Source organism: Thalassophryne amazonica, chromosome 15 (assembly GCF_902500255.1).
Source record: "Thalassophryne amazonica chromosome 15, fThaAma1.1, whole genome shotgun sequence".
Lineage (NCBI taxonomy): Eukaryota > Metazoa > Chordata > Actinopteri > Batrachoidiformes > Batrachoididae > Thalassophryne > Thalassophryne amazonica.
The window spans coordinates 95,676,655-95,702,643 of record NC_047117.1 but is presented as its reverse complement, the minus strand read 5'-3'; the positions used below and the strand labels follow the sequence as shown (position 1 = coordinate 95,702,643).

The window sequence follows — 25,989 nt, the reverse complement described above, 5'->3', positions numbered from 1 at the left end:
AATCTAATCTAATAACTCCTCCCTCTGCTCCATAACTCCTTCCCCCTCTGCTGTTCTCCTCCCGTTCTTCCACTCTACAATTTTAATACTGAACATCGAGTGAGGCCGAAAGGGTGATGACAATAAATAAATCCAACTGGCCCATCCATGAGGACCCCTAGAACCATGGGCGCTGCCATTTTGAATGTGGGCGCTGTGCCATACCATCCGTTTCATCTGCCATGAGGACCCTGTCGTGGCGATGTCACTTCCAGTTTGCTTCTGTGTTAGATCAGTCACCGGCATCTAAAGCTCAGAAGACCAAAACCATATGTAATGAATTTGAATTGTAAAAATATGTTGATATATTTATGTTTATTTTGTATATTTGTAACATTTAAGCCTTGTATGCTTGATGCTTGATGCTTGAGCCTCATGCCTTGCTCTTGTTATCATTGTACATTTTTTTTTTTGAAAAAAAAAAATAAATCAGTCAGTGGCATTTCTAAGCACATTGCTAAAACCTCACAGACAAACAATCCGGATGTGCAACCAAGTCAGTGGACCAAAAACGTGTCTCAGATTTCAAAGTAAGTAGTACCCAAGCTCTTTAAATTCAAGCATAAAAAATGAATTAGGTTGGCTTTTAATACCAATTGGTGCTGTGACATGTTTTGTTTTAATGTGCTGTTTTAACTTTATGCTATGTGCGTTTTATTTTTGTGAAAGCCTTTTATAAAGAAATGTTGATTGGTTGGTTGAAAGCTCACCACTCAGATTTCTGTCAGAGACGTCTGCGACAACGTCAAAATTGATCCAAGAATCTGTGATATTCTTTAAATCACTGGCAGAATATTTGCATAAGTGTGAAGATAACGTACAGAACTAAGAATATTTGATTTTACGCTATGTTTCCTGCCAATTTACTTCTCTGAACCAAATTTATTTGATTCCAGTACAGAAGCTGAAGGATTTTCATTAACAAGTCTGAAGGACCTAAATGACAAGATGAGATGGTGAAGAGCTTCGCTCATTAATGTGGGCGACATAAACACATTATTTACTGTTGTTGCAAATTACATTGATCAGAGAATACAGAGGTTTCTGTTCTTGATATTCTACTTAGCAATGATATTTTCATGAATACCTTTAATAAACCCACGTGTATCAATCAATCAATCAATCAATTTTTTTATATAGCGCCAAATCACAACAAACAGTTGCCCCAAGGCGCTTTATATTGTAAGGCAAGGCCATACAATAATTATGTAAAACCCCAACGGTCAAAACCTGGCTACAGTGGGAAGGAAAAACTCCCTTTTAACAGGAAGAAACCTCCAGTGTATGTACCTTTAAAGCCTACAATATCATGAACATGTCAGTCTATTTAAAGTACCTTCATCTCAAGACCTTCATACACCCAAACAATTCTGAACTATGGTGTATCACATACAGTCGACACAATATATTTACATTTACCTCCGTCGATGTTTCAGTCCAAGGCTTTGCCTTAGTTATATTAATATCAGCACAGGCTCTGCGCCAAACCCTTCGTGCTGTGGTATTACTGGAAAATTATCTTCTAGGTTTTTTTTTTTCTTATATTCTACTCTTCGTGTCTGTTTATTCCTGCAGTTTAAATTGAGGTCCACACTCCCACACAGTAGGTGGCGCTCATGTACCTATTCTCCGGTTTGCCATCTGCCATAAAACGTCAGAAGAAGAAGGGGCGGGGTGATTATGTGAATAAAGCGCTGTCGTGTTAAAAGCGTGTTTCGAGGATTTTGTGACATTTATTAAGCTGATAATGACGTCACGTTATTTCCACAGGACAGCTGTGACTCGAAGCAATCAAAGGTCCTGCTTCGAAACCGCAGCTTCTGTCAAAGTGAGCAGGACGCTGAGGAAAATGAACCCTGCTTCATGTAAGAACCCTGCTTCATGACTGAACCCTGCTTCATGTCTAAAGTGTAGCTCCTGTCAATAGAAAACTCATCAGTCAACTCTGCCTGGTTCCTCTTTTTCTCTCTTTCTCACTTTATGCCTTATAGGGAGAAAGGATCAACGGTTATGATAAATGGGACTTCATAAATCGAATGTACATATCTGAATTGACCTAAGCACAGGTTTTCATGTCTTAAATGTAAATAACGGCAAAGTCAGCCAGAGAATCGACAGTGATAAAAAGTTCAGAGCATTTAGCACTGACAGCGCAAGACCTTCCAAGATGCCGCACATCTAGTAAATCTGTGACTGCAGTCTGCTTCATGTCTGAACTCATGTTTCATGTGAGAACTGCGGAACCGAGAACTCCGTGGTTATAGATCCACGTTTTGCTGCTCGTTCTCACACTGTGTTCGGCTTCACGTCTGCAGTCTGTCCCAGAGACACTCAAAAAACATAAAAAACCCTCCCACTTCCCCCTCAAAATTAGGGCTGCAGCTATCAATTGTTTTAATAATTGAGTGTTCTATCGATTATTCTGGCGATTAATCAGATAAAAAGTGCTTTTGTATTTTTAAACAACATCAATAGTTCAGGTCTCTCCCGAAGCAACGGCACAATGTCGCTGTACCAAAGCCTTGACATTTTGCTGAAATAGCGATGGGATGTGGCTTTCTGTTTTGTTTTTCCCCAACTTTTAGAATTTAACCATTTTTGGTTGTTTTTTTTTTTTTTAAGGTTGGTGGACTGGGTTTCTGCCTGATTTTTTTTTTTCTTTCTTTCTCTGCGATTCAGCAGATGCATTTCAGCTGGAGGTTGAACATGCAGGCCTCGCAGTCAGTGTTTTTTTTTTTTTTAAAGTTGCAGTGTTTGAAGAGTTGCGTTTTGCCCAAAAAAGCGAAAATTAAAAAGCGAAAGCTGAGTCTGAGCAAAAGACAGAAGAAAGAGCAGACGTCTGCTGAGAGGATCTTCTTCCAGAGACTATATGTCTGTGTATCCGGGGATGGAGCTGTGACTTGCCGATGTGAACAGAGTGCTGAGCCCCTCAAAGCGGGCAGAGAGAGACAGCAGCCGGCCGCCGGAGCCAGTCCCTCCCCACGTAGAGCGAACCGTGTCTTTTCTAAAAATAGACAAACTCACTGCTTCACTTTAAATGCGCAGTAAACTATTTCAGATACGCGGACCCACTTTCTCTTAAAAGGCTTTATTTTACTCTGTGTGTCGCGATGGAAAGCGGTAGCTTTTGGTGCTAAATTAAACAGCGCTTCAATTATCTTTGGAAAATCTGTGCACCAAATAAACATCACTGGTCATGTGACTACATCCTCCTAAAACACAGGTTTTAACCTTTTTGACGTTTGCACTGTCAAAGTCCACCAAAAAAAAAAAAAAAAAAAATTCAGTGATGTCATCAGAGTCCACCTTCCTCACACCTTCATGTTTCTGAGTGTTTATCAGCAGTAGCTGAACTCAGGCTGAATTCCTCCTGTTCATGATGTCATTTCTCAGAACACATGGCACCAAACATAAAACATCAGTGTTTGCATCAGTCTTTATTTGTTTAGATTTTGTTTACTAGTGATGCCCACTTTAAGGTCTCACCTAACCCTCACCCTGACTGGATCCACAGAAGACCAAAGTTGGACTATGTTGTTTCTCTAATCACAGCCACAGAAGCCTGGAACACCTGCAGAGTTGTGTGGCGGCCTGTGTCCAAGGCGTCACAAAGTCATCTGCCGTTTGACTGATTTGGGTTTTTCTGTTCCAGGTGGTCCTCCTGACGTCCGCCTTCTGGACTCGGATGGTCCCGGCCCTGGCTCAAAGAGGCGCAGCAGGAGGCACCTGAAGGTGGAGTACGATGAGCACCGAGCCACATCAGCAGTGAAGCTGGAGGCCTGGGAACCCGGCGAGTGGCGAGAACAGCTCCACTGCGTCCGTGAGATGCGGCGTGGTCGTGACGCTCCCGTGGACACCATGGGAGCAGAGAGATGCTGTGACCCGGCAGCGCCCGCACACGTAGGTCGTGCCGGGATCAAGGTGTTTCACCTGTGATCAGCCGTGTTTTTCACACCATTTGTCATGTCAGCACAGGTGAGGCGTTTCCAGGTGCTGGTGTCGCTCATGCTGTCCAGTCAGACCAAAGACCAGGTGACCTCTGCAGCAATGCAGAAGCTCAGAGCTCACGGCTGCACGGCAGCAAACATACTCGCCACAGACGATGCAACACTGGGGAAGTTAATCCACCCCGTCGGCTTCTGGAGGGTAACACCTGACCTCACTCTAATCCTGAACCTGACCTCACTCTAATCCTGAACCTGACCTCACTCTAACCCTGAACCTGACCTCACTCTAGCCCCGAACCTGACCTCACTCTAAAGGTGCGCTGACACATGCATGACTTTGATTCACGCACTTGCATGCTGTGTTCCCAGCTGGACGCCGTGCTTTGTTCCATTGCCTGCCACGCGCTTTGTGCTGGACGCTGCGTATATATAAAATAATTATTTGTAGTGGATTAATCATTTTCTCTGCAAGTTGTCTGTTGAAAACGGCTCTAATCGCTTCCTGAATCACAGAGGAGTGCTCCAGCAGCGCTCCTCACACGCGCGCTGAATGAGCTGGAGAAAGCTTTTGGAACCGTCTAAAAAGGTAATTATTTGTCATATTTACATTGTCATGGCTTGATAAAACAGTTGTATGTTCTTTCCTTCTTGTCTGCAGCTGTTAAAGTATGTTTATGAGAGATTTAACATCTTGTTATAATCATTCAGACGAGCTGCGGTCTGATGCGATCTGGTGATGCAATCACTCACTCTGTTCACTTCTTTACTCCACTTGACAAGCTGCACGTCGTGTTGGCGAGCAGATCACGCCACGTAGCACAACATTTATGCTTGAAGGATTTTTTTAACATTTTGAAATTCTCTTTGCGCAATTGCACGCGCCGGCGCCCCTCTCACGTTCAGTCTGTATCCATTAAAGATGAGTTTACTCTCCTGCAGGACACAGGTCATGCAAGTGCATGAATCAAAGTCATGCACGTGTAAGCGCCCCTTAACCCGACCTCACCCTGAACCTGATCTCACCCTAACTGAACTGAATTTGCTGGTTGTAAATGACTTTAGGTTGATAAACACTGCAGTATGTCGGTTAGAACATAATATTTGTCCATTTGTGAAGAGTCAGTTCAGTTGTAAGTTTCATCAGATTTAATATGTGTGTGGTTTCTGTAAAATACAGATAAAATAAATGAATAACTAACAAAATAAAACAAATGTATAATCGCTCATTATGCTTTGGTATATTAGCAGTAGCAATTAGCATTTGAATCTATAATGCAGTTTATAAGTAATCAAAGTACTAATGTTATTTTCCATATATTTAAATTGCTTCAATACACAAAAATACGAGGGCCGTCTTTAATCCGGTTGTAATGCTCCTTAATCTGTGTGATGCCCATAGGATTTTCACCGAAAGCCATCTGAATTTTCCGAATGGTTTCCACCTGGCTGTCTCACACATTTGATGCAGCGCTGCTCCAGCCATTCAGACATTTTCCTGACAATGAAAATCCGACGAGAGGGGTGGACCAGTGCTCACTCAAAGCCTGCCTACAGGCGAATGACGCAACCGACAGGCGTGAAAAAACTCACGCATGCGCACGAAGGTTCAAGCTTGGCTGATGCATCACACGATTCAAATCCATATAGTTTTTGCAAAAAATAAAAGGTCCGATACTTTTCTAACAGACCTCGTACATCTTCACATTTGATAACTTACTTGCTAATGCATGCACAGACAGACATTCTGATGAGTTTTCTGAGGAGAAACACTAATATTGGACCACTCTTCTCCCCTTTACTAACGTGGGTCCTAGAGGAGTTCTTTTAGATGACCACCAACTTGTATTAATTGTATTAATTTTCTTGGTCCCACTCGGGTGATAGTTTCAGCAGCCGACTATCAGATCGCCCAGGTTTCCCAGCCTTTAGGTGCTCTACTTCAGTGGGGAAACTGTCACTTTGTGCCTGTCTAAGAATTAGTTCAGCCTGCCTGAATTCTTCTGCCGAAGTGCTGTAGTCTTCACTTGCCGCCCCGTGAAGGCTACGGGCGGGTGGTTTCCAACAGGTCTTGGAAATGGTTGAACTGCTGCAGATCAGGTAGAGGTGTGACTGTGGTGTCTGAAATCTGGCCACAGAATACAGATTTTTGCATCTCTGCAGTAGCGTAACTCATCATGTTTTCAGGTTTGACTGGCCACTGTGATGGATGCAGTCTCAAGAATTCTGGTCCTTGACTCCAGTGGTTATTCTCTTTAAGGTAAGTTAAAGTCTTTCCTCGTGTGATGCCATCTGCACAATTATTCTGCAAGTCAACATAGCACCAGGACTTTGGATGGGCGAGCTCCTGTATTTCAGCTATTCTTGGCCCGCCGAACACCTTGTACTTACAGGACTCGGACTGCAACCACATAAGAACTGTTGTAGAGTCAGTCCAGTAGTTGTACTCCTGGATTTCGAGAGTGAGGTCCCTTTTCAGAACTGCAGCAAGCTGAGCTCCACTAAGAGCAGCACAGAGCTCTAATCTGGGCAAGGAGAGCTGTCTTTTGGGTGCCACATGTGATCTTGCTGCTAGAAAGGACACCTGAACACTCCTTTCATCAGAACTGGAACATAGGTAAGCTACCGATCCATAAGCTTGCTCTGAAGCATCGCTGAAGATGTGAACTGTTCTACTGCAGGTGAACGGGTTGATCTTGATTTAGTGTAACATCATGGAATGGAGATTTCAGTGAGTTGTGAGAGCTCATCCTGCTAGGTCTTCCAGACTTTTAATTAAGTCCTCTGGCAAATTCGGGTCATCCCACTCTCGCCCTTTCATCCAACGTTTCTGCACTAATACCTTGGCTCTTGTGATGTACGGGCTGATGATCCCAGTGGGTCAAATTGACTGGTGAGTACTTTGTATATGAGTCTCATGGTCGGTTGCTCTCTGATTGATAGGGCTGGCTTGTAGCCCAGCATATCAGAACGACAATGCTACATCAACCCTAAGGCCAACTCTTGGGGGTCATGGCTGCTTTGGGTGAGCCATAATTTGGTGCTGTCTTTAGTGCATTCAGGTGGTAGGTGACTGATCACCTCTGGATGGCTGTTTGCCTACTGACATAGCTCAAAACCACCTTCTGCTAGTAAGCACCTTAGTTTGTTGGCTAATGTATTGGCTTGTTCGACTGTGGGCAGACTTTGTAGCCACTTGTCCACATAAAAACAATCTTCAACTGCTGTGCGTGTGTCTTCCTTGGACTGACTGGGATTTATCACATGGGTTTGCAGAGCAAACATTGCACATCAGGGGCTTGAGGTTGTTCCAAATGGTAGTACTAACCACTGGTAGGCTGCAGGAGGCTCCGTATTAGTGTCCCGCCAGAGAAACCTCAGGTACAGCTGGTCCTCCAATAAGAGATGTACCTGGTGGAACATACCTTTCACATCACTACTATTGGCAGCTGCATTCTCTCTGACTCGCAACAAAACTCCTAGAAGAGTTGAGCCAAGTGTAGGGCCAGGAAGTAGATGTTCATTTAATGATAGACCTTTGTACTTGAATGAACAATTAAAGACAATACGGTTCTTTGCATTGTGGGTAACCATGTGGTGGGGGATGTATCATCCTGGACTTGCATTGGCTTCAGTAGGTGAAATCCTCTTTACATATCCCGAGTCAAGAAGCTTGTGTATTTCAGCTTTGTAGGCTTCAGTTCTGACAGAGTCTTTTGCTAGTCATTACGCTGTACCCTGTAGGTGGGGGAATACAGCCTCTTTAACTGCCTCAAGCTGAGGTATGTTCTTTCTCCACAACAAGGGTGTTGCATACCTTTTGACACCCTCCACTTCTACCCAAAATATTTTCTCCTCCAGTGTCCTGAGTGTTTCAGAGTCCTCCCCTGACCTTGTAACAAACCTTCTCACTCCCGTACGGCAAAATGTCCAACTGCCATAAACGTTCAACGTGAGTAAAGAGGTCATCTTGTGGCAGAGGAGTGGATGTGAATAAGCATTATGCAGTCAGAAGGGAATACTTAAAAACTTTGACGGTCCTTGAAGGGTCCAGCCCATTGGTGTCTTTACAGCTACAGGACCACGTGGAGGCCCCCGAAGAAATGGCTTTGTTGGAAGGATAAGGTGTGGACGGTCGGACCCTATCAGTGGCAGTGGCTGTGCATGTTCTATAGTAGGATTGGGAGGTCTTTGAGGTACCAGTATTTTCTCTTGAGGGCTGCTACTGATTAGGTATGACTTCCCAGTGCTGGCTCCTTAGCAGTAAAGGCATGCTGGATCTTGTTCTCCTGATTAGGGTGGAGAGTAGAAGAAACTGAAAATGACACAGAGGCACCATGAACAATACAGATGTCTTGCCGTACAGTAAGTCCTCTGGGCTTCCGTGGAGGCCTAGTGCCCGTGGTGCTTCATGAAGTAGGATGGTACGCTCAGATCCGTCATCTAGCACAGCACAGGTGTCAACAGATGCGTCTCCATTTCTCAGGATGACTCAAACAACTTTAAGAAGCACTTTGTTGCTAGAAGTGGGCTTGTCCACATACAAACCCAATTCCAATGAAGTTGGGATGTTGTGTGAAATGTAAATAAAACAGAATACAATGATTTGCAAATCCTCTTCAACCTATATTCAGTTGAATACACCACAAAGACATGACATTTAATGTTCAAACTGATAAACTTTATGTTTTTTGTGCAAATATTTGCTCATTTTGAAATGGATGCCTGCAACATGTTTCAAAAAAGCTGGGACAGTGGTATGTTTACCACTGTGTTACATCACCTTTCCTTCTAACAGCACTCAATAAGCATTTGGGAACTGAGGACACTAATTGTGAGTGTCATGATTGGGTATAAAAGGAGCATCCCCAAAAGGCTCAGCAAAGATGGGGCGAGGATCACCACTTTGTGAACAACTGCTGGAAAACATAGTTCAACAGTTTAAGAACAATGTTTCTCAATGTTCAATTTCAAGGAATTTAGGGATTCCATCATCTACAGTCCATAATATAATTAGAAGATTCAGAGAATCTGGAGAACTTTCTACACGTAAGCAGCAAGGCCGAAAACCAACAATGAATGCCCGTGACCTTCGATCCCTCAGGCGGCACTGCATTAAAAATCGACATCATTGTGTAAAGGATCTTACCGTGTGGGCTCAGGAACACTTCAGAAAACCATTGTCAGTTAACACAGTTCATCCCTACATCTACAAGTGCAAGTTAGATGATCTTGAGTTGTTTATTCATGCTTTTGGATCTTCTCGTTTGGACTACTGCAACAGTTTGTTTTCCTGTCTGAACAAAAGGGAGCTGTCCCGTCTGCAGCAGGTCCAAATTCTGCAGCAAGGCTGCTGTCTTGCTCAAACAGAAGGACTCATATTTCTCCTATTTTAAAGTCCCTTCATTGGCTTCCAGTGACGTTGTGTTTCCATTTTAAATTCTAGTGCTGACTTTTAGAGCTTTGCATGGTCAGGCTACCCCCTACATTAGAGACCTGTTATGTCCCTATTCTCCCGCTCGGAGCCTGAGGTCAGTGGATCAGAACCTTCTGAGGGTCCCTCGTACCCACTTTAAGACCAGAGGAGATCGCTCTTTCCAGGCTGTTGCGCTGAGGCTCTGGAATGATCTCCCTTTGTCTGTTCGTTCACTGGACTCGATGTTTTTAAGAGCAAACTAAAAGCCCATCTGTTTCTCCAGGCATTCAAACCTTAGTAGTAAGAGGGTTGTTTTATGACCACTGTGTGTCTTAATGTTATTTTATTGTGATGTACATTGTATTTTATTCTCAGAATTTTTATCTGTGTGTGTCTTTTATGAAGCACCTTTGTGACTTTCCTCGTCTGTGCAATATAAATAAACATTACTTACTTGCTTAAAACTCTACCATGCAAAGTGAAAGCCAAACATCAACAACATCCAGAAACGCCGCCGCCTTCTCTGGGCCCCAAACTCATTTGAAAATGGACAGACGCAAAGTGGAAAAGTGTGCTGTGGTCTGATGAGTCCACATTTCAAATTGTTTTTGGAAATCATGGATGTCGTGTCCTCTGGACAAAAGAGCGAAAAGACCATCCAGATTGTTACCAGAGCAACGTTCAAAAGCCAGCATCTGTGATGGTATGGGGGTGTGTTAGTGCCCATGGCATGGACAACTTACACATCTGTGATGGTACCATCAATGCTGAAAGGTACATCCAGGTTTTGGAGCAACACATGCTGCCATCCAAGCAACGTCTTTTTCAGGGACGTCCCTGCTTATTTCAGCAAGACAATGCCAAGACACATTCTGCACGTGTTACAACAGCGCGGCTTTGTAGTAAAAGAAGTGAAGGTACTAGACTGGCCTGTCTGCAGTCCAGACCTGTTGTCCATTGAAAATGTGTGGCGCATTATGAAGTGCAAAAATATGACAACGGAGACACCTGACTGTTGAACAACTGAAGTCGTACATCAAGCAAGAATGGGAAAGAATTCCACCTACAAAGCTTCAACAATTAGTGTCCTCAGTTCCCAAATGCTTATTGAGTGTTGTTAGAAGGAAAGGTGATGTAACACAGTGGTAAACATAACACTGTCCCAGCTTTTTTGAAACGTGTTGCAGGCATCCATTTCAAAATGAGCAAATATTTACACAAAAACAATAAAATCTATCGGTTTGAACATTAAGACAGACTGGCGTCCTGTCCTGGATGTACCCCGCCTTGCACTCTATAACTGCTGGGATAGGCTCCAGCCCCCGTGACCCTTGATTGGACGAAGTGGTTGAAGATGAGTGAGTGAGTTTGAACATTAAATATCTTGTCTTTGTGGTGTATTCAATTGAATATAGGTTGAAGAGGATTTGAAAATCATTGGATTCTGTTTTTATTTACATTTTACACAACGTCCCAACTTCATTGGAAGTGGGGTTGTACAATGTCTCAGTAGTAGAACTGATTGTAGGGGTGCTTTCTGCAGCAACAGGACCACTGGATGTAGTAGTAGAGTCATGAATTGTGTTTACCTCATGTACCATCTCTAGATGTCTCCCTTTGCAGTTTTGCAATTAGCCTTTAATGTACATTGTGATGATAAGTGGTCTCTTCCACATTTCCAACATTTGTTGTTTGAATGAATCCAGTTGTCTATTTGCTCCTTTGTGAGGATTTTGAAGTTAGTGCATTGGTTAAAGAATGCTGTGTTGTGTTGCAGAAGGGCCAGAATTTAATTGGTTCTTCTCATGTCTCCTGAACTTCCCGGTGAAGTCAATATGCCCGGCTTCACTCTGGTGTGAGCGGACAGAGAGGCAAAGAAGTGTGGGAAAATGAAAAGAGGTGGACTTGTGCTGCTTGTAAATAAGTGGTGCCATCCCGGACACATAACCATGAAGGAGAAGATCTGTTCCCGGGAGGTGGAGATGCTAGTGGTGAGTTTAAGACCTTATTATGTGCCGAGAGAATTTTCTCACATCGTCGCCATTATTGTTTACATTTCGCCGCGCTCTGACCCCTCCGTAGCGTGTGATGTCATTCATGACGCAGTGGCAGGGATCCAGTGTCAACACTCTGATGTGCTGATTGTTATCTCTGGAGATTTCAATCATGTGGACTTGGGCCCACACATAGGATGTTTCACTCAGTATATCAATTGCACCACAAGGCACAATAAAACGCTGGATCTCTGTTACATCAATGTGAAGGATGCATACAATGTTGTGGCCCTGCCCCCTCTGGGCAAGTCAGACCACAATTTAGTCCATCTCGTTTCATCCTACACACGGTGTAATGAGACTGCCTGTAACAACCAGATCTCTCAGGAGGTGGACCCCAGAGACCAGCAAAGCTCTGAGGGACTGTTTCCAGTCCACTGACTGGAACGTCCTTCTGGTCACACAGGGTACTGATGACAGCTTGGAGGGAGAAGTGGACTGCATTACTGACTATATAAAATTCTGCACAGATGTGGTAACCCCTGTTCAAACAGTGCAATGTTTCCCAAATAACAAGCCCTGGATAACAAGCAGCATTAAACATCAATTAAATTTGAAAAAGGAGGCTTTTAAAACAAGAGACAGGGACCGTATCAGGGCTGTACAACATGACCTGAAGAAGAGCATGAAGCAAGCTGAGAGGGATTCTAAAAGGAGGTTAGAGAGCAAACTGAAGAATAACCAGCATGCAGGAAGTGTGAGTGGTATGAGAGCCATTACTGGCTACAAAGCGAAGGAGAGTGGGCCACACGGGGACACCGCCATGGCCAAGGAGTTCAATCGGTTTTACTGCAGGTTTGACCCTGCTGCTGCTGCCTCCTGCACTGGTCCACCCCAGCGGCGTCTACACCTCTGCTGCTGCCTCCTGCTCTGCTCCACCCAGCGGCGTCTCACCTCTGCTGCTGCCTCCTGCTCTGCATCACCCGGCGGCCTCTCCACCTCTGCTGCTGCCTCCTGCTCTGCTCCACCCGGCGGCCTCTCCACCTCTGCAGCTGCCTCCTGCTCTGCTCCACCCGGCGGCCTCTCCACCTCTGCTGCTGCCTCCTGCTCTGCTCCACCCGGCGGCGTCTACACCTCTGCTGCTGCCTCCTGCTCTGCTCCACCTGGCGGCGCCTCCACATCTGCTGCTGCCTCCTGCTCTGCACCACCCAGCGGCCTCTCCACCTCTGGTGCTGCCTCCTAGTCTGTTTCAGTCTCCACCTCTGCTGCTGCCTCCTGGTCTGCACCACCCAGCGGCGCCTCCACATCTGCTACTGCCTCCTGGTCTGCACCACCCAGTGGCGTCTCCACCTCTGCTGCTGCCTCCTGTTCTGCTCCACCCAGCGGCGTCTCCACCTTTGCTGTTGCCTTCTGTACTGCACCACCCAGCGGTGTCTCAACGTCTGCTGCTGCCTCCTGTTCTGCTCCACCTGGCAGCGCCTCCACCTCTGCTACTGCCTCCTGCTCTGCTCCACCTAGCAGCTACGCGGGGGACTGTATAGGGAGTATTTAACTATGGAGGTAGGTGAGGGCGGAGCTTCGAAAGGTGTGTCCTGGTAAATCAGCTGGACCCTGATGGCATAGCACCGAGGGTCCTGAAGGACTGTGATGCGGAGCTGGCAGTGCCTCTGCAGGTGCTCTTCAATCGGAGCCTGCAGATAGGGCAGGTGCCAAGGCAGTGGTAAGACCGCGTGCATTGTGCCAGTGCCCAAGGTCGGGAGGCCATCCGGGTCAAAGACTACAGACCGGTGGCCCTGACATCTGTGGTTATGAAGACACTTGAGAGGCTTCTTCTTCGCTTCTTGGGCCACAATTTACAACCTGCACTCGACCCTTTACAGTTTGCCTATCGAGCGCATATGGTGTGGAGGATGCCATATTGTCTAGCTGCACAGGGCACTCTCCTTTCTTGATGGCGTGGGGGGGTAGTGCGGCTTATGGTTCTTTGACTTCTCAAGCGCATTTTATACATCCACTCCTCTATTCTGAGGGATAAGCTTGTGAAGTGGGTGTGGAGGCAGAGTATTTATTCTCCGGGATCAACAGCTACTTGACAGAGAGAACACAGTACGTTAGGTTGGGCAGGCAATTTCTGGAATTGTGCAAAATGAAGCATCGGCGCTCCCCAGGGAACGGTCCTCTCCCTTTTCTTTCACATTGTATACATCTGACTTCACCTACAGGACTCCAACATGTCATATGCAGAAATATTCTGATGACACAGCTGTGGTGGCTTGTGTGAGGGGAGGGGACGAGACAGAGTACAGGGCAGTTATCAAGGAGTTCACCAACTGGAGCAGGTGCACGGGCTGGTATTGAACACCAGCAAAACAAAGGAAATGATAGTTGATGCAGCGTATAGAAGGGGACAAAGCAGATTGTTCTTCCTGAGAAGACTGAAATCTGTTGATGTTTGTAGCGATGTGCTTTTCCTTTTTATCAATCTGTTGTGGTCAGTGCTCTATTATTTGCTGTTGTGTGTTGGGGGAACAGCCTGTCTGTTAGGGACAGTAACAGACTGGACAAATTTGTCAGGAAGTGCGTGTCAGTGATGGGGAGGGAGGCGGCCTCTGTGGGTGAAACTGGTGGAGTGTAGGTTGAGGTGTATTATGAATTCCGTTATTAACAACAAATCCCATCCTCTACACGACACTGTGGTGCTCAGAAAAGCAACCGCAGTGACAGATTCCTCTCCAAAAGATGCAGGACTGACAGGTATAGAAGATCATTTGTCCCGGCCGCCATGAGATTGTTTAATGCTTCTTGTTAATGTAGTTTTACTTCCATGTGTTTTTTATATTTGTCTTATTTATTGGTATTTATTGTATGGATGAATTGTGTATGTATGTATGCTCTCGGGCAGATGAATTTCCCCTTATAGGGGATGAATAAAGTATTTATCTATATCTTGAATGATTGCTTGTCAGTTTGTAGGGATGGGTATTGATAAGATTCCACTTATCGATCCGATTCCTTATCGATTCCCTTATCAATACCTCTTATGAATTTTCTGTGTACTAAAAGTAGACTTTACAGGTTTTCTTTGTCAACTTCTTCTTCTTTGTCTTTCGGCTGTTCCCGTTAGGGGTCGCCACAGCAGATCAATCATTTCCATCTCACCCTGTCCTCTGTATCTTCCTCTGTCACACCAACCACCTGCATGTCCTCCCTCAGCACATCCATGAACCTCCTCTTTGGCCTCCCTCTTCTCCTCCTGCCTGGTGGCTCCATCCTCAGCATCCTTCTCCCTATATACCCTGGGTCCCTCCTCTGCACATGTCCAAACCATCTCAATCTCGCCTCTCTGACTTTGTCTCCAAACCGTCCCACCTGAGCTGTCCCTCTGATATGCTCATTCCTAATCTTGTCCATTCTTGTCACTCCCAAAGAGAATCTCAACATCTTCAGCTCTGCCACCTGTCTTTTTGTTAGTGCCACCGTCTCTAAGCCATCCAACATAGCTGGTCTCACTACTGTCTTGTAAACTTTCCCCTTCACTCTTGCTGATATTCTTCGGTCACAAATCACTCCTGTCACCTTTCTCCACCCACTCCACCCTGCCTGCACTCTCTTCTTCACCTCTCTACCACACTCTCCATTACTTTGAACAGTTGACCCCAAATATTTAAACTCATCTACTTTCACCACTTCTACTCCTTGTATCTGCACTATTCCACTGGGCTCCCTCTCATTCACACACATGTACTCAGTCTTGCTTCTACGGACTTTCATTCCCCTTCTCTCCAAAGCATATCTCCACTTCTCCAGACTAGACTCAACTTGCTCTCTACTCTCACTACAGATCACAGTGTCATCTGCAAACATCATAGTCTATGGCAGGGGTGGGCAATTAATTTTTACAAGGGGCCACATAGGGAACCTGAATTATGTCCGAGGGCCACACCATCGATAACTCGGCTGTCTCCATTACAAATAATTACCTATTTAGTAGCTTTTATGGGTAATTTTTATTCTTGTAATAATATGTAAATATGTAAATATACCTAAATAAGCCTCTCTAATGATTTGCAACACACAAGCTTGACATTTTTAATAGAGTAATAATAATGACAGACCTCATGAGGGCCGGACAGAGACATGCAAAGGGCCGCATGTGGCCCCCGGGCCGCAGTTTGCCCAGGTCTGGTCTATGGGGACTCCTGTCTGATCTCATCTGTCAACCTGTCCATCACCACTGCAACAGAAAGGACTCAGAGCTGATCCTTGGTGTAATCCCACCTCCACCTTGAATGAGTCTGTCATTCCGACTACGCATCTCACCGCTGTCACCACTATTCTTGTACATGTCCTGCACTACCCTAACATACTTCTCTGCCACTCCAGACTTCCTCATACAATACCACAACTCTTCTCTTGGCACCCTATCATAAGCTTTTCTAAGTCCACAACACACAATGTAACTCTTTCTGTCCTTCTCTGTACTTTTCCAACAGTATTCTCAGAGCAAACATTGCATCTGTAGTGCTCTTTCTCGGCATGAAACCATATTGCTGCTCACAGATCTTCACCTGTTTTCTAAGCCTAGCTTCTACTACTCTTTCCCATAACTTCATGCTGTGGCTGATCAGCTTTATGCCTCTGTAGTTACTGCAGCTCTGCACATCACCCTTGTTCTTGAAAATAGGAACCAGCACACTTCGTCTCCACTCCTCAGGCATCCTCTCACTTTCTAAGATTTTATTAAACAATCTGGTTAGAAACTCTACTGCCATCTCTCATAGACATTTCCATGCCTCCATTGGAATGTCATCTGGACCAACTGCCTTTCCACTCTTCATCCTCTTCACAGCAGCCCTCACTTCTTCCTTGCTAATCTCTTTTACTTCCTGATTTACTCTCACCACATCATTCAGCCTTTTCTCTCGCTCATTTTTTATTCATCAACTCTTCAAAATACCCTCCACCTTCTCAGCACACACTCCTCACTTGTCAGCACATTACCATGTGCATCTTTTACCACCCTAACCTGCTGCACATCCTTTCCAGCTCTGTCCCTTTGTCTGGCCAATCGGTACAAGTCCTTTTCTCCTTCCTTACTATTCAGCTTCTTGTACAGCTCGCAATATTCCTTTTCCTTCACTTTTGCCACTTCTCTTTTCACCTTACGCCGCATCTCCTTGTACTTCTGTCTACTTTCTTCATCTCTCCGACTATCCCAAAACTTTTTCGCCAACCTGTTTCTCGTTATGCTTTCCTGGACCTCTTCATTCCACCACCAAGTCTCCTTGTCTTCCTTCCACTGTCCAGATGTCATACCCAGTACTGCCCTAGCTGTCTCCCTCACCACATCTGCAGTACTTTCAGTTGTCCAAAATTGCTTCCCCTCCAACTAGTGCTTCTCTCACCTGCTCGCTAAATTTCACACAACAGTTTCCTCCTTCAGCTTCCACTATCTGATCCTTTGTTGAGCTCTCACTGTCTTCTTCTTCTTTACCTCTAAAGTCATCCTACAAACAACCATCCTATGCTGTCTAACGACACTCTCTCCTGCCACCACCTTACAGTCTGTGATTTATTTTAGCTTGTATCTCCTATAAAGAATGTAGTCCACCTGTGTGCACCTTCCTCCACTCTTATATGTTACCCTGTGCTCCTCCCTTTTCTTAATGTAGGTGTTCACCACAGCCATTTCCATCCTTTTTGCAAAATCAACTACCATCTGTCCTTCCCCATTCCTATCCTTGATACCATATCTACCCATTACTTCCTCATCACCTCTGTTCCCTTCACCAACATGCCCATTGAAGTCTGCTCCTATCACCACTCTTTCATGCTTGGGCACACTCTCCACCACCTCATCTAACACACTCCAGAAATCTTCTTTCTCCTTCATCTCACAACCTACCTGTGGGGCATATGCACTGATGATATTCATCATCACCCCTTCAATTTCCAACTTCACACTCATCACCCTGTCAAACACTCGCTTAATCTCCAACACACTTTTAACATACTCTTCCTTTAAAATGACCCCAACACCATTTCTCTTCCTGTCCTCACCATGGTACAACAACTTGTACCCACCGCCGATGCTCCTGCTCTTGCTTCCCTTCCACTTGGTCTCTTGCACACACAATATGTCTACCTTTCTCCTCTCCATCATATCAGCCAGCTCTCTCCCTTTACCAGTCATACTACCAACATTCAATGTCCCCACTCTCATTTCCACCCTTCTAGTTTTCTACTTCTCCCGCTGTTCGTGGCAACGTTTTCCTCTTCTTCTTCGTCGTCTTCGCCCAGCAGTAGCCCAATGTCCACCGGCACCCTGTTGGGCAATAGCACCGGTGGCGGACGTTGTTAACCCGGGCCACGACCGATCCGGTATGGGAATTCGATTCTGAGTCTGCATAGTTGAGTTGGCTTGTTTTACGCCGGATGCCCTTCCTGACGCAACCCTCCTCATTTATCCGGGCTTGGGACCGGCACTCAGAATGTACTGGCTGCACACCCCATGTGGCTGAGTTATTGTTTATAAATGTAACTTAAATTCATTCTAGCATTTTTCTAACATTTAAATTCTCTCTAAATATTTTACTTGTCGAAATTATTATTATTTTAAGTAGTATTAGTAGTTGTAGTAAAAAAAGGCTTCAAAACTGGACCTTTAATCCAGGGGTGTTGTGGGGGAGGGGGGCACATCCCTCCCCCACGCCCCCATTCCATCTAGATTCGCCCCTGCTTTGGCGTTTCAGCACAAAGAATGGATAACATTTATTTATTTATGCAGAAAACATGACCAGATTTACAGGTAAGAAAGTTTTATTGCGTTTTCACATCATGTGGTCCTCAGAAAGAGAGTTTAGGTGCATTTGAGTGGAAAATAGTGTTAGTTGTTGACACGTCGCGGAGGATCTGTTGTGTGGGCCGCTGAAGGGAGGTACTGCTGGCCCACCACCGAGGGCGCCCTGCTTGGAGTGCGGGCTCCAAGCACGAGAAGGCGCCAGACCCAGAAGAAATCACAGCTGTCACTCATCCTCTGCACCAGCTGTCACTCGTTATCATCACTACCATAAAAGCCGGACTGCAACTCCACCTCCCCGCCGAGAAATCGACTACCAGAACCAAGGTAATTTCTCTGCTGACTAATACGCTGTCTAACTTTGTTCTGTGTGCAGTCGCATTCCTGTGAAGACCCAGAAGAGGGACAAACAGGAGCTGCACGAGTGTGTGTGATTTGGAGGTGGAGGTGCTCCCTCCTAACGGTATCTGGACTATAGATTACTGAGTGTGCGGACTCACACTCACACATCATATTTCTGCTTTCTGCCAGCAGTACCAGGGTCGACAGTCGAAGACAGAGGCCACCTGGGGACTCGGGACTTGGCGGCTCCGGTGTTCTTCAGGCCGTTGGTGGTGGAAGCCGTGTGGGACGCGGCTTCTCTCTCGTCGGGCGTCTTCTATCTTCGAGCCTGCCCACACTTCACCTGGTGTTTATTGACTGTGAAATTAAGACACGTTTCGTTGTGTAATATCACATTAAATTGTTACCTTTTGGCTTACTCATTGTCCGTTCATTTGCGCCCCCTGTTGTGGGTCCGTGCTACGACACCTTCCCAACAGGATTTCTCGGCCATCGTCATGGACTCCGAGGGGCGTCAACTCCAGCTTGAACGGCCAATGGAAGAGCCAGGAGCGCAGGCGTCAGCGGGAGGCGGGTTGAGTGAGCTGCAGCAGATCTTAACCGCCTTCAAGGCCCGGTTAGAATTTGTGACCGAGCAGAGTGTCCTCCTTAATCGGAGGGTGGAGGCTCTCACCGCCAGGGTGGAAGCGCGCGATCAGGGCGCTGCTGCAGCCACTCCTCTGGCTGGTCCTGGGCCCGTATTAGACGTTCCACTGGTCGTTCAACGAACCCCCCCACCGTCCCCTGAAGCATACATAAGCCCTCCGGAACCGTACGGGGGCTGTGTCGAGACGTGCGCGGACTTCCTCATGCAGTGTTCGCTCGTCTTTTCACAGCGCCCGTCATGTACGCATCACGCTAGCCGGGTGGCTTATGTATTAATTTGCTTCGAGGAGAGGCACGCGCATGGGACGGCGCTTTGGGAGCAGAATTCACGGCTCCTAACGTCTTATACTGGGTTTGTACGGGAATTCAAACAAGTGTTTGATCATCCCAACAGAGGCGAGACCGCTTCGAACGTGCTGCTGTCGATGAGACAGGGGCGCCGTAGCGCAGCCGAGTATGCAGTCGGCTTCCGCATCGGCAGCGAGGTCCGGCTGGAATAACGTTGCGCTCCGCGCCGCCTTTGTAAATGGACTGTCCCCGGTCCTCAAGGAGCACCTACTGGCCAAGGAGGAACCGCGGGAATTTGACGGGCTGATCGATTTGGTTATACGTTTAGACAACCGTTTAAGCGAGCATCGTCGGGAGCAGGCCGGGAGGCATGACCGGGCACGAGTCGTCCCTCCCCCTTCCGGTTCCGACAAGGTGACGTCGTCCCCACGCTTCACTGCCAGAGAGCTCCGTGTGGCTACAGCTCCCCCTGCTGAGGAGGCTAGGGACACGAGTAGGGCCAAATTAAAGTCAACATCAGACAAAGGAGGCTGGCCCACGGGGAGTGTTTCGTCTGCGGCTCTTGCGAGCACATGCAGAAGGACTGCCCTAAAACGGTTAAACTACAACGCCCGTCCTTAGAAACTGGGCTAAGGGTGGGTCATAACACGCACGCGGGAAAACCCCGCAAATCTGCACGAATCCCAGTAACAATCCTTTGTGGGGATTTAACCCTTCATGCCCCAGCACTGATAGACACAGGGTCTGAAGGGAATCTGCTGGACAGCAGATGGGTAAAGGAAGTAGGGCTCCCTCTGGTGGCTCTGCCGGCACCATTGCAGGTGCGAGCACTAGATGGCACCCTGCTTCCATTAATCACAGACACAACCAGTGACTTTGGTTGTGTCTGGGAATCACAGGGAGGAGATAGTGTTCCATGTAACACCTTCTACCTCCCGAGTGATTTTGGGCTTTCCATGGATGGTGAAGCACAATCCCCGGATTGATTGGCCGTCTGGGGTTGTGACGCAGTGGAGCAAAACCTGCCACCGGGAGTGCTTAGGATCCTCGGTTCCTCCCGGCACTACGGCTAATGAGGAGGTCAAAGTTCCCCCCAATCTTTCGGCGGTGCCAAAGGAGTACCACGATCTTGCTGACGTTTTCAGCAAAGATCTGGCACTCACTCTTCCCCCGCACCGACCGTATGATTGTGCCATCGATTGGTCCCGGGCACGGGAGTACACCCGTCCAGCAGGCCTGTACAACCTCTCACGTCCGGGAACAGCGAATCAATGGAGACCTACATCCGGGACTCCTTAGCTGCCGGGCTGATTCCGTAACTCCACCCTCCCGATGGGTGCTGGTTCTTTTGTGGAGCAGAAAGACGGCGGACTCCCGTCCATGGCATTGATTACAGAGGGCTGAACGAGATCACGGTTCGACGACGCGATAGGCCCGTTACCTCTGTTAGATTCAGTGAACACGCCCCTGCATGGAGCCCCAAATTTCACAAAATTGGATCTTAGAACGCGTACCACCGTGTGTTCGGATCCGTAAGGGAGACGAATGGAAGACGGCATTCAACACCCCGTTAGGTCATTTTGAGTACCTGTCAGTGCCGTTCGCCTCACTAACGCCCCCAGCGACGTTCCAAGCTTTGGTAATGAACGTCTTGCGGACTTTCCTGCATCGGTTCGGCTTCATATATCTGGACCGATATACTCATCTTTTCCCCCCGGACCCTGAGACCCATGTCCGCATGTACGTCAGGTCCTACAGCGGTTGTTGGAGAACCGGCTGTTTGTGAAGGGCGAGAAGTGCGAGTTCCACTGCACTTCTTTGTCCTTCCTGGGGTTCATCATCTCCTCCAACTCCGTCGCCCCTGATCCGGCTAAGGTTGCGGCGGTGAGAGATTGGCCCCAACCAACAAGCCGCAGGAAACTACAGCAGTTCCTAGGCTTTGCAAATTTCTACAGGAGGTTCATTAAAGGTTACAGTCAGGTAGTTAGCACCCTGACTGCCCTGACCTCCACCAAGGTCCCCTTTGCCTGGTCGGATCAGTGCGAAGCCGCGTTCCAGGAGTTGAAACGCCGGTTCTCGACTGCACCAGTTCTGGTGCAGCCTGATCCTGATCGCCAGTACATAGTAGAGGTGGACGCCTCTGACTCAGGGATAGGAGCCGTGCTGTCCCAGAGCGTGGAGGCTGATAAAGTCCTCCATCCTTGTGCCTTTTATTCCCGCAGGTTGACCCCAGCTGAACGGAACTATGACGTTGGCAATCGGGAACTTCTTGCGGTGAAGGAGGCTCTTGAAGAGTGGAGACACCTGCTGGAGGGGCATCGTTGCCCTTCACGGTTTTCACTGACCATCGGAACCTGGAGTACATCCGGACCGCCAAGCGGCTGAACCCCAGGCAAGCCCGCTGGTCTCTGTTCTTCGGGCGCTTTGACTTCCAGATCACGTATCGCCCCGGGACCAAGAACCAAAAACCAGATGCATTGTCCCAGGTACACGAAGAAGAAGCCAAAGCGGGGCTGTCGAACCCCACCGAGACCATCATCCCCGAGTCCACTGTCGTGGCCACCCTCACCTGGGACGTGGAGAAGACCGTCCGGGAGGCCCTGACAAGGAGCCCGGACCCGGGGACTGGCCCCAAGAACAGACTGTACGTCCCACCAGAGGCAAGAGCTGCCGTATTGGACTTCTGTCACGGGTCCAAGCTCTCCTGTCATCCCGGAGTGCGTAGGACCGTGGCAGTAGTCCAGCAGCGCTTCTGGTGGACGTCCCTGGAAACCGACGTCCGGGACTACGTCCAGGCCTGTACCATCTGCGCCAGGGGCAAGGCAGACCATCGGAGGACGACGGGACTCCTCCAGCCCCTGCCGGTGCCTCATCGCCCCTGGTCTCACATCGGCCTGGACTTCATCACGGGCCTCCCGCCATCCCAGGGCAACACCGTTATTCTCACGATAGTGGACCGGTTCTCCAAGGCGGCCCACTTCGTAGCCCTCCCGAAGCTCCCGACAGCCCAGGAGACGGCAGACCTTCTGGTCCACCACGTCATGCGGCTGCATGGGATACCATCGGACATTGTATCAGATCGTGGTCCCCAGTTCTCTTCGCAGGTGTGGAAGAGTTTCTGTAAGGAGCTGGGGGCCACCGTGAGTCTCTCGTCCGGGTACCACCCCAGACCAACGGCCAGGCAGAGCGGGCTAACCAGGAGTTGGAACAGGCCCTTCGCTGCGTCACCTCCGGCACACCGGCGGCCTGGAGTCACCATCTGGCCTGGATCGAGTATGCCCATAACAGCCAAGTCTCGTCTGCTACCGGCCTCTCCCCTTTTGAGGCATGTTGGGGTTCCAGCCCCCATTGTTCCCGCTGGTGGAGGGAGAGGTCGGTGTGCCCTCGGTCCAGGCCCACCTCAGGAGGTGCCGCCGGGTGTGGCGGACCGCCCGCTCTGCCCTGTTAAAAGCCCGGACGAGGGCCAAGACCCCATGCGGACCGCCGACGTTCCCCGGCCCCAACATACCAGCCGGGCAGGAGGTGTGGCTCTCGACCAAGGACATCCCTTTGTGTGTCGACTCCCCAAAACTAAAGGACAGATTCATCGGACCCTTTCGTATCCTCAAGAACATCAACCCGGCCGCAGTGAAGCTTCAACTCCCGGCTTCACTGCGGATTCACCCTGTCTTTCATGTTTCCCGTCTCAAACCACACCACACCTCCCCCTCTGTACTCCGGGACCTACGCCGCCTCCTGCCCGGCTCATTGCGGGGAGCCTGCCTGGACAGTCCGCAGGCTCCTGGACGTCCGTCTGTAAGGGCCGGGGTTTCCAATATCTGGTGGACTGGGAGGGGTATGGACCTGAAGAACGCTCCTGGGTGAAGAGGAGCTTCATCCTGGACCCGGCCCTCCTGCGCCGAATTCTACACAAGACATCCGGACAAGCCTGGTCGGACGCCAGGAGGCGCCCGTTGAGGGGGGGGGTCCTGTTGTGTGGGCCGCTGAAGAGGAGGTACTGCTGGCCCACCACCACCAGAGGGCGCCCTGCTTGGAGTGCGGGCTCCAAGCACGCGAGGGCGCCAGACCCAGAAGAAGTCACAGCTGTCACTCATCCTCTGCACCAGCTGTCACTCGTTATCATCACTACCATAAAAGCCGGACTGCAACTCCACCTCCCCGCCGAGAAATCGACTACCAGAACCAAGGTATTTCTCTGCTGGCTGATACGCTGTCTAACTTTGTTCTGTGTGCAGTCGCATTCCTGTGAAGACCCAGAAGAGGGACAAACAGGAGCTGCACGAGTGTGTGTGATTTGGAGGTGGAGGTGCTCCCTCCTAACGGTATCTGGACTATAGATTACTGAGTGTGCGGACCTCACACTCACACATCATATTCTGCTTTCTGCCAGCAGTACCAGGGTCGACAGTCGAAGACAGAGGCCACCTGGGGACTCGGGACTTGGCGGCTCCGGGTTCTTCAGGCCGTTGGTGGTGGAAGCCGGTGGACGCGGCTTCTCTCTCGTCGGGCGTCTTCTATCTTCGAGCCTGCCCACACTTCACCTGGTGTTTATTGACTGTGAAATTAAGACACGTTTCGTTGTGTAATATCACAACATTAAATTGTTACCTTTTGGCTTACTCATTGTCCGTTCATTTGCGCCCCCTGTTGTGGGTCCGTGCTACGACACCTTCCCAACAGGATCAGCTGTTTTTAACGAGACGATAGAGTGGCTCAGCTCTAAATAAAGGAGAAAAATAAAGCATAAAAATGTCTTTGTAAAGCTCAGTGCAGCTGTGCTGATCACCGTGCTTTAAGAGTGAGAACGAGTCGAGCAGCTGCCAAAAAACCGCGGATGAAAAGCTCAAAGCTCGCTTAAAGTGGGCAGTTCAGTCGAACCCCGACCTCCTGCCACAGACCAAGTTTAATGCTGCTGTCGACCAGCAATGCAAAATAATAGTAACGCACAGTGACATGGAGAAATAACTTTAATCTGATTACTCATTTGGAAAGATTAACGCGTTAGATTACTCGTTACAAAAAAGTGGTCAGATTAGAGTAACGCGTTACCGGCATCACTTAATATATGAATAAAAATAAATTTAAAAATTACAATTTGACTCATTTATGATGACGAACACTGAGCCATTAATTATTATGCAGAAAAAAATCAACACAAACGTGCTGAGATGTGAACAGCTTCATGCTAACTTTAACATTGAAAATGCCATAGACATGCTAATGCGTTAACATCGGTCCGTTTTTAAGTTATAAAATACATCTATCAACTGTTTCAGAAGACCATAACAGGTCGGTTTAACATAAAAATATTAAATATTACTCACAGACGTGCTCTTTAGGGTTTTAGCGGGGGAAATTAAGATAAAGCGAAATAAAACAATGAATCAATGAAGCAGTAGATCGAAGCACTGCTTCGATCTGCGAATCACTGCTTTGATTGGTTCAAGGTCCATAGCAAAGCCGCGCTGCAGAAAAGTTGATTACAGACCCGCTGCAGGTCTGTAATCAACCTAGAGAAATGATCATTTTCCTAACAAACACCCCCAAAAACAATGGCCACTCTGAAGGACCGATAAAGGAATCATTAAGCAAAAAGGTTATTGATGTCAGTGGATTGAATCATTTCTTCTTTTTTTTTTATATGTTTATTCAGTTTTCTCTTAATACAACAAATACAACACAAATCAGAACACACACATCTGCTCAGCAACACACCAACAACTGCACATACATACATATACGCACACATATATACATATACGAGGTCTATTAGAAAAGAAACCGCCGTTTTTATTTTTTTAAAAAACTATATGAATTTGAATCACGTGCGATTACGTCAGACAAGCTTGAACCCTCGTGCGCATGCTTGATTTTTTCATGCCTGTCGTTGCGTCATTCGCCTGCGGGCAGGCTTTGAGTGAGCACTGGGTCCACCCCCCGTGTCGGAATTCCTTTGTCTGACTTCTTCCTAGAGACTGGCGCTTTGCTTGATCAAATTTTTTTCTGAAACTAAAGGCACATCCAAGTGGACACCATTCGAGAATTCAGACGGTTTTCTGTGAAAATTTTAATAGCTGATGAGAGATTATGGAGTGTTACTGTCGCTTTAAGGACTGCCCACGGAGCTGGACAGCGCGCCGTGCCCCGAGCCACCGTCGTCAGCCTGTTTCGAGCTGAAAACCTCCAAATTTAAGCCTCTGTTGACCCAGGACGTCATGAGAGAACAGAGAAGTTTCAGAAGAGGTCGGAATCAGCAGTTTATTCCGGACAATTCCACTGTTAAAGGAGATTTTGTAATGAAAGACGTGCGGACGAGATTCGCGCGTGGCACACCCAGCCGCTCATGGCGCGGCGCCACAGAGAAACATCTCCGTGTTGATAACCATTTGTAAGATTCAGCCGCTTTCGATGGCTTTCAGTCGAGTGAGTATCCGAGAAATTGTTTAAACAGCTGGGCATGTTCCAAGCGTTCTGTAATGCTTCCACGGAGGTGTTTTGCTGTGGCGCCGCGCGAATCTGGCA

General features: G+C 47.7%; 2 protein-coding genes and 1 long non-coding RNA gene across 3 annotated transcripts in view; 2 read left to right on the top strand and 1 right to left on the bottom strand.

The window, feature by feature from the left end:
* Nucleotides 1–1,756: 1,756 nt before the first annotated feature.
* Nucleotides 1,757–25,989, top strand: part of LOC117526366 (endonuclease III-like protein 1) — a 28,848-nt gene continuing 4,615 nt past the window's right edge. The window contains exons 1-3 of the mRNA XM_034188428.1: nucleotides 1,757–1,904; nucleotides 3,692–3,939; nucleotides 4,015–4,185. Of these exons, the coding sequence (XP_034044319.1) occupies nucleotides 1,787–1,904; nucleotides 3,692–3,939; nucleotides 4,015–4,185 (537 nt within the window). The 5' untranslated portion in view covers nucleotides 1,757–1,786. The remainder of the gene's footprint in view (nucleotides 1,905–3,691; nucleotides 3,940–4,014; nucleotides 4,186–25,989) is intronic.
* Nucleotides 1,819–25,989, bottom strand: part of LOC117526367 — a 36,332-nt gene continuing 12,161 nt past the window's right edge. Inside the window, exon 3 of the long non-coding RNA XR_004565273.1 lies at nucleotides 1,819–1,942. This is a non-coding gene — a long non-coding RNA (uncharacterized LOC117526367). The remainder of the gene's footprint in view (nucleotides 1,943–25,989) is intronic.
* Nucleotides 25,214–25,989, top strand: part of LOC117526365 (endonuclease III-like protein 1) — a 50,388-nt gene continuing 49,612 nt past the window's right edge. Inside the window, 1 exon segment of the mRNA XM_034188427.1 lies at nucleotides 25,214–25,227. The gene's annotated coding sequence lies outside the window, so the exon portion shown is untranslated.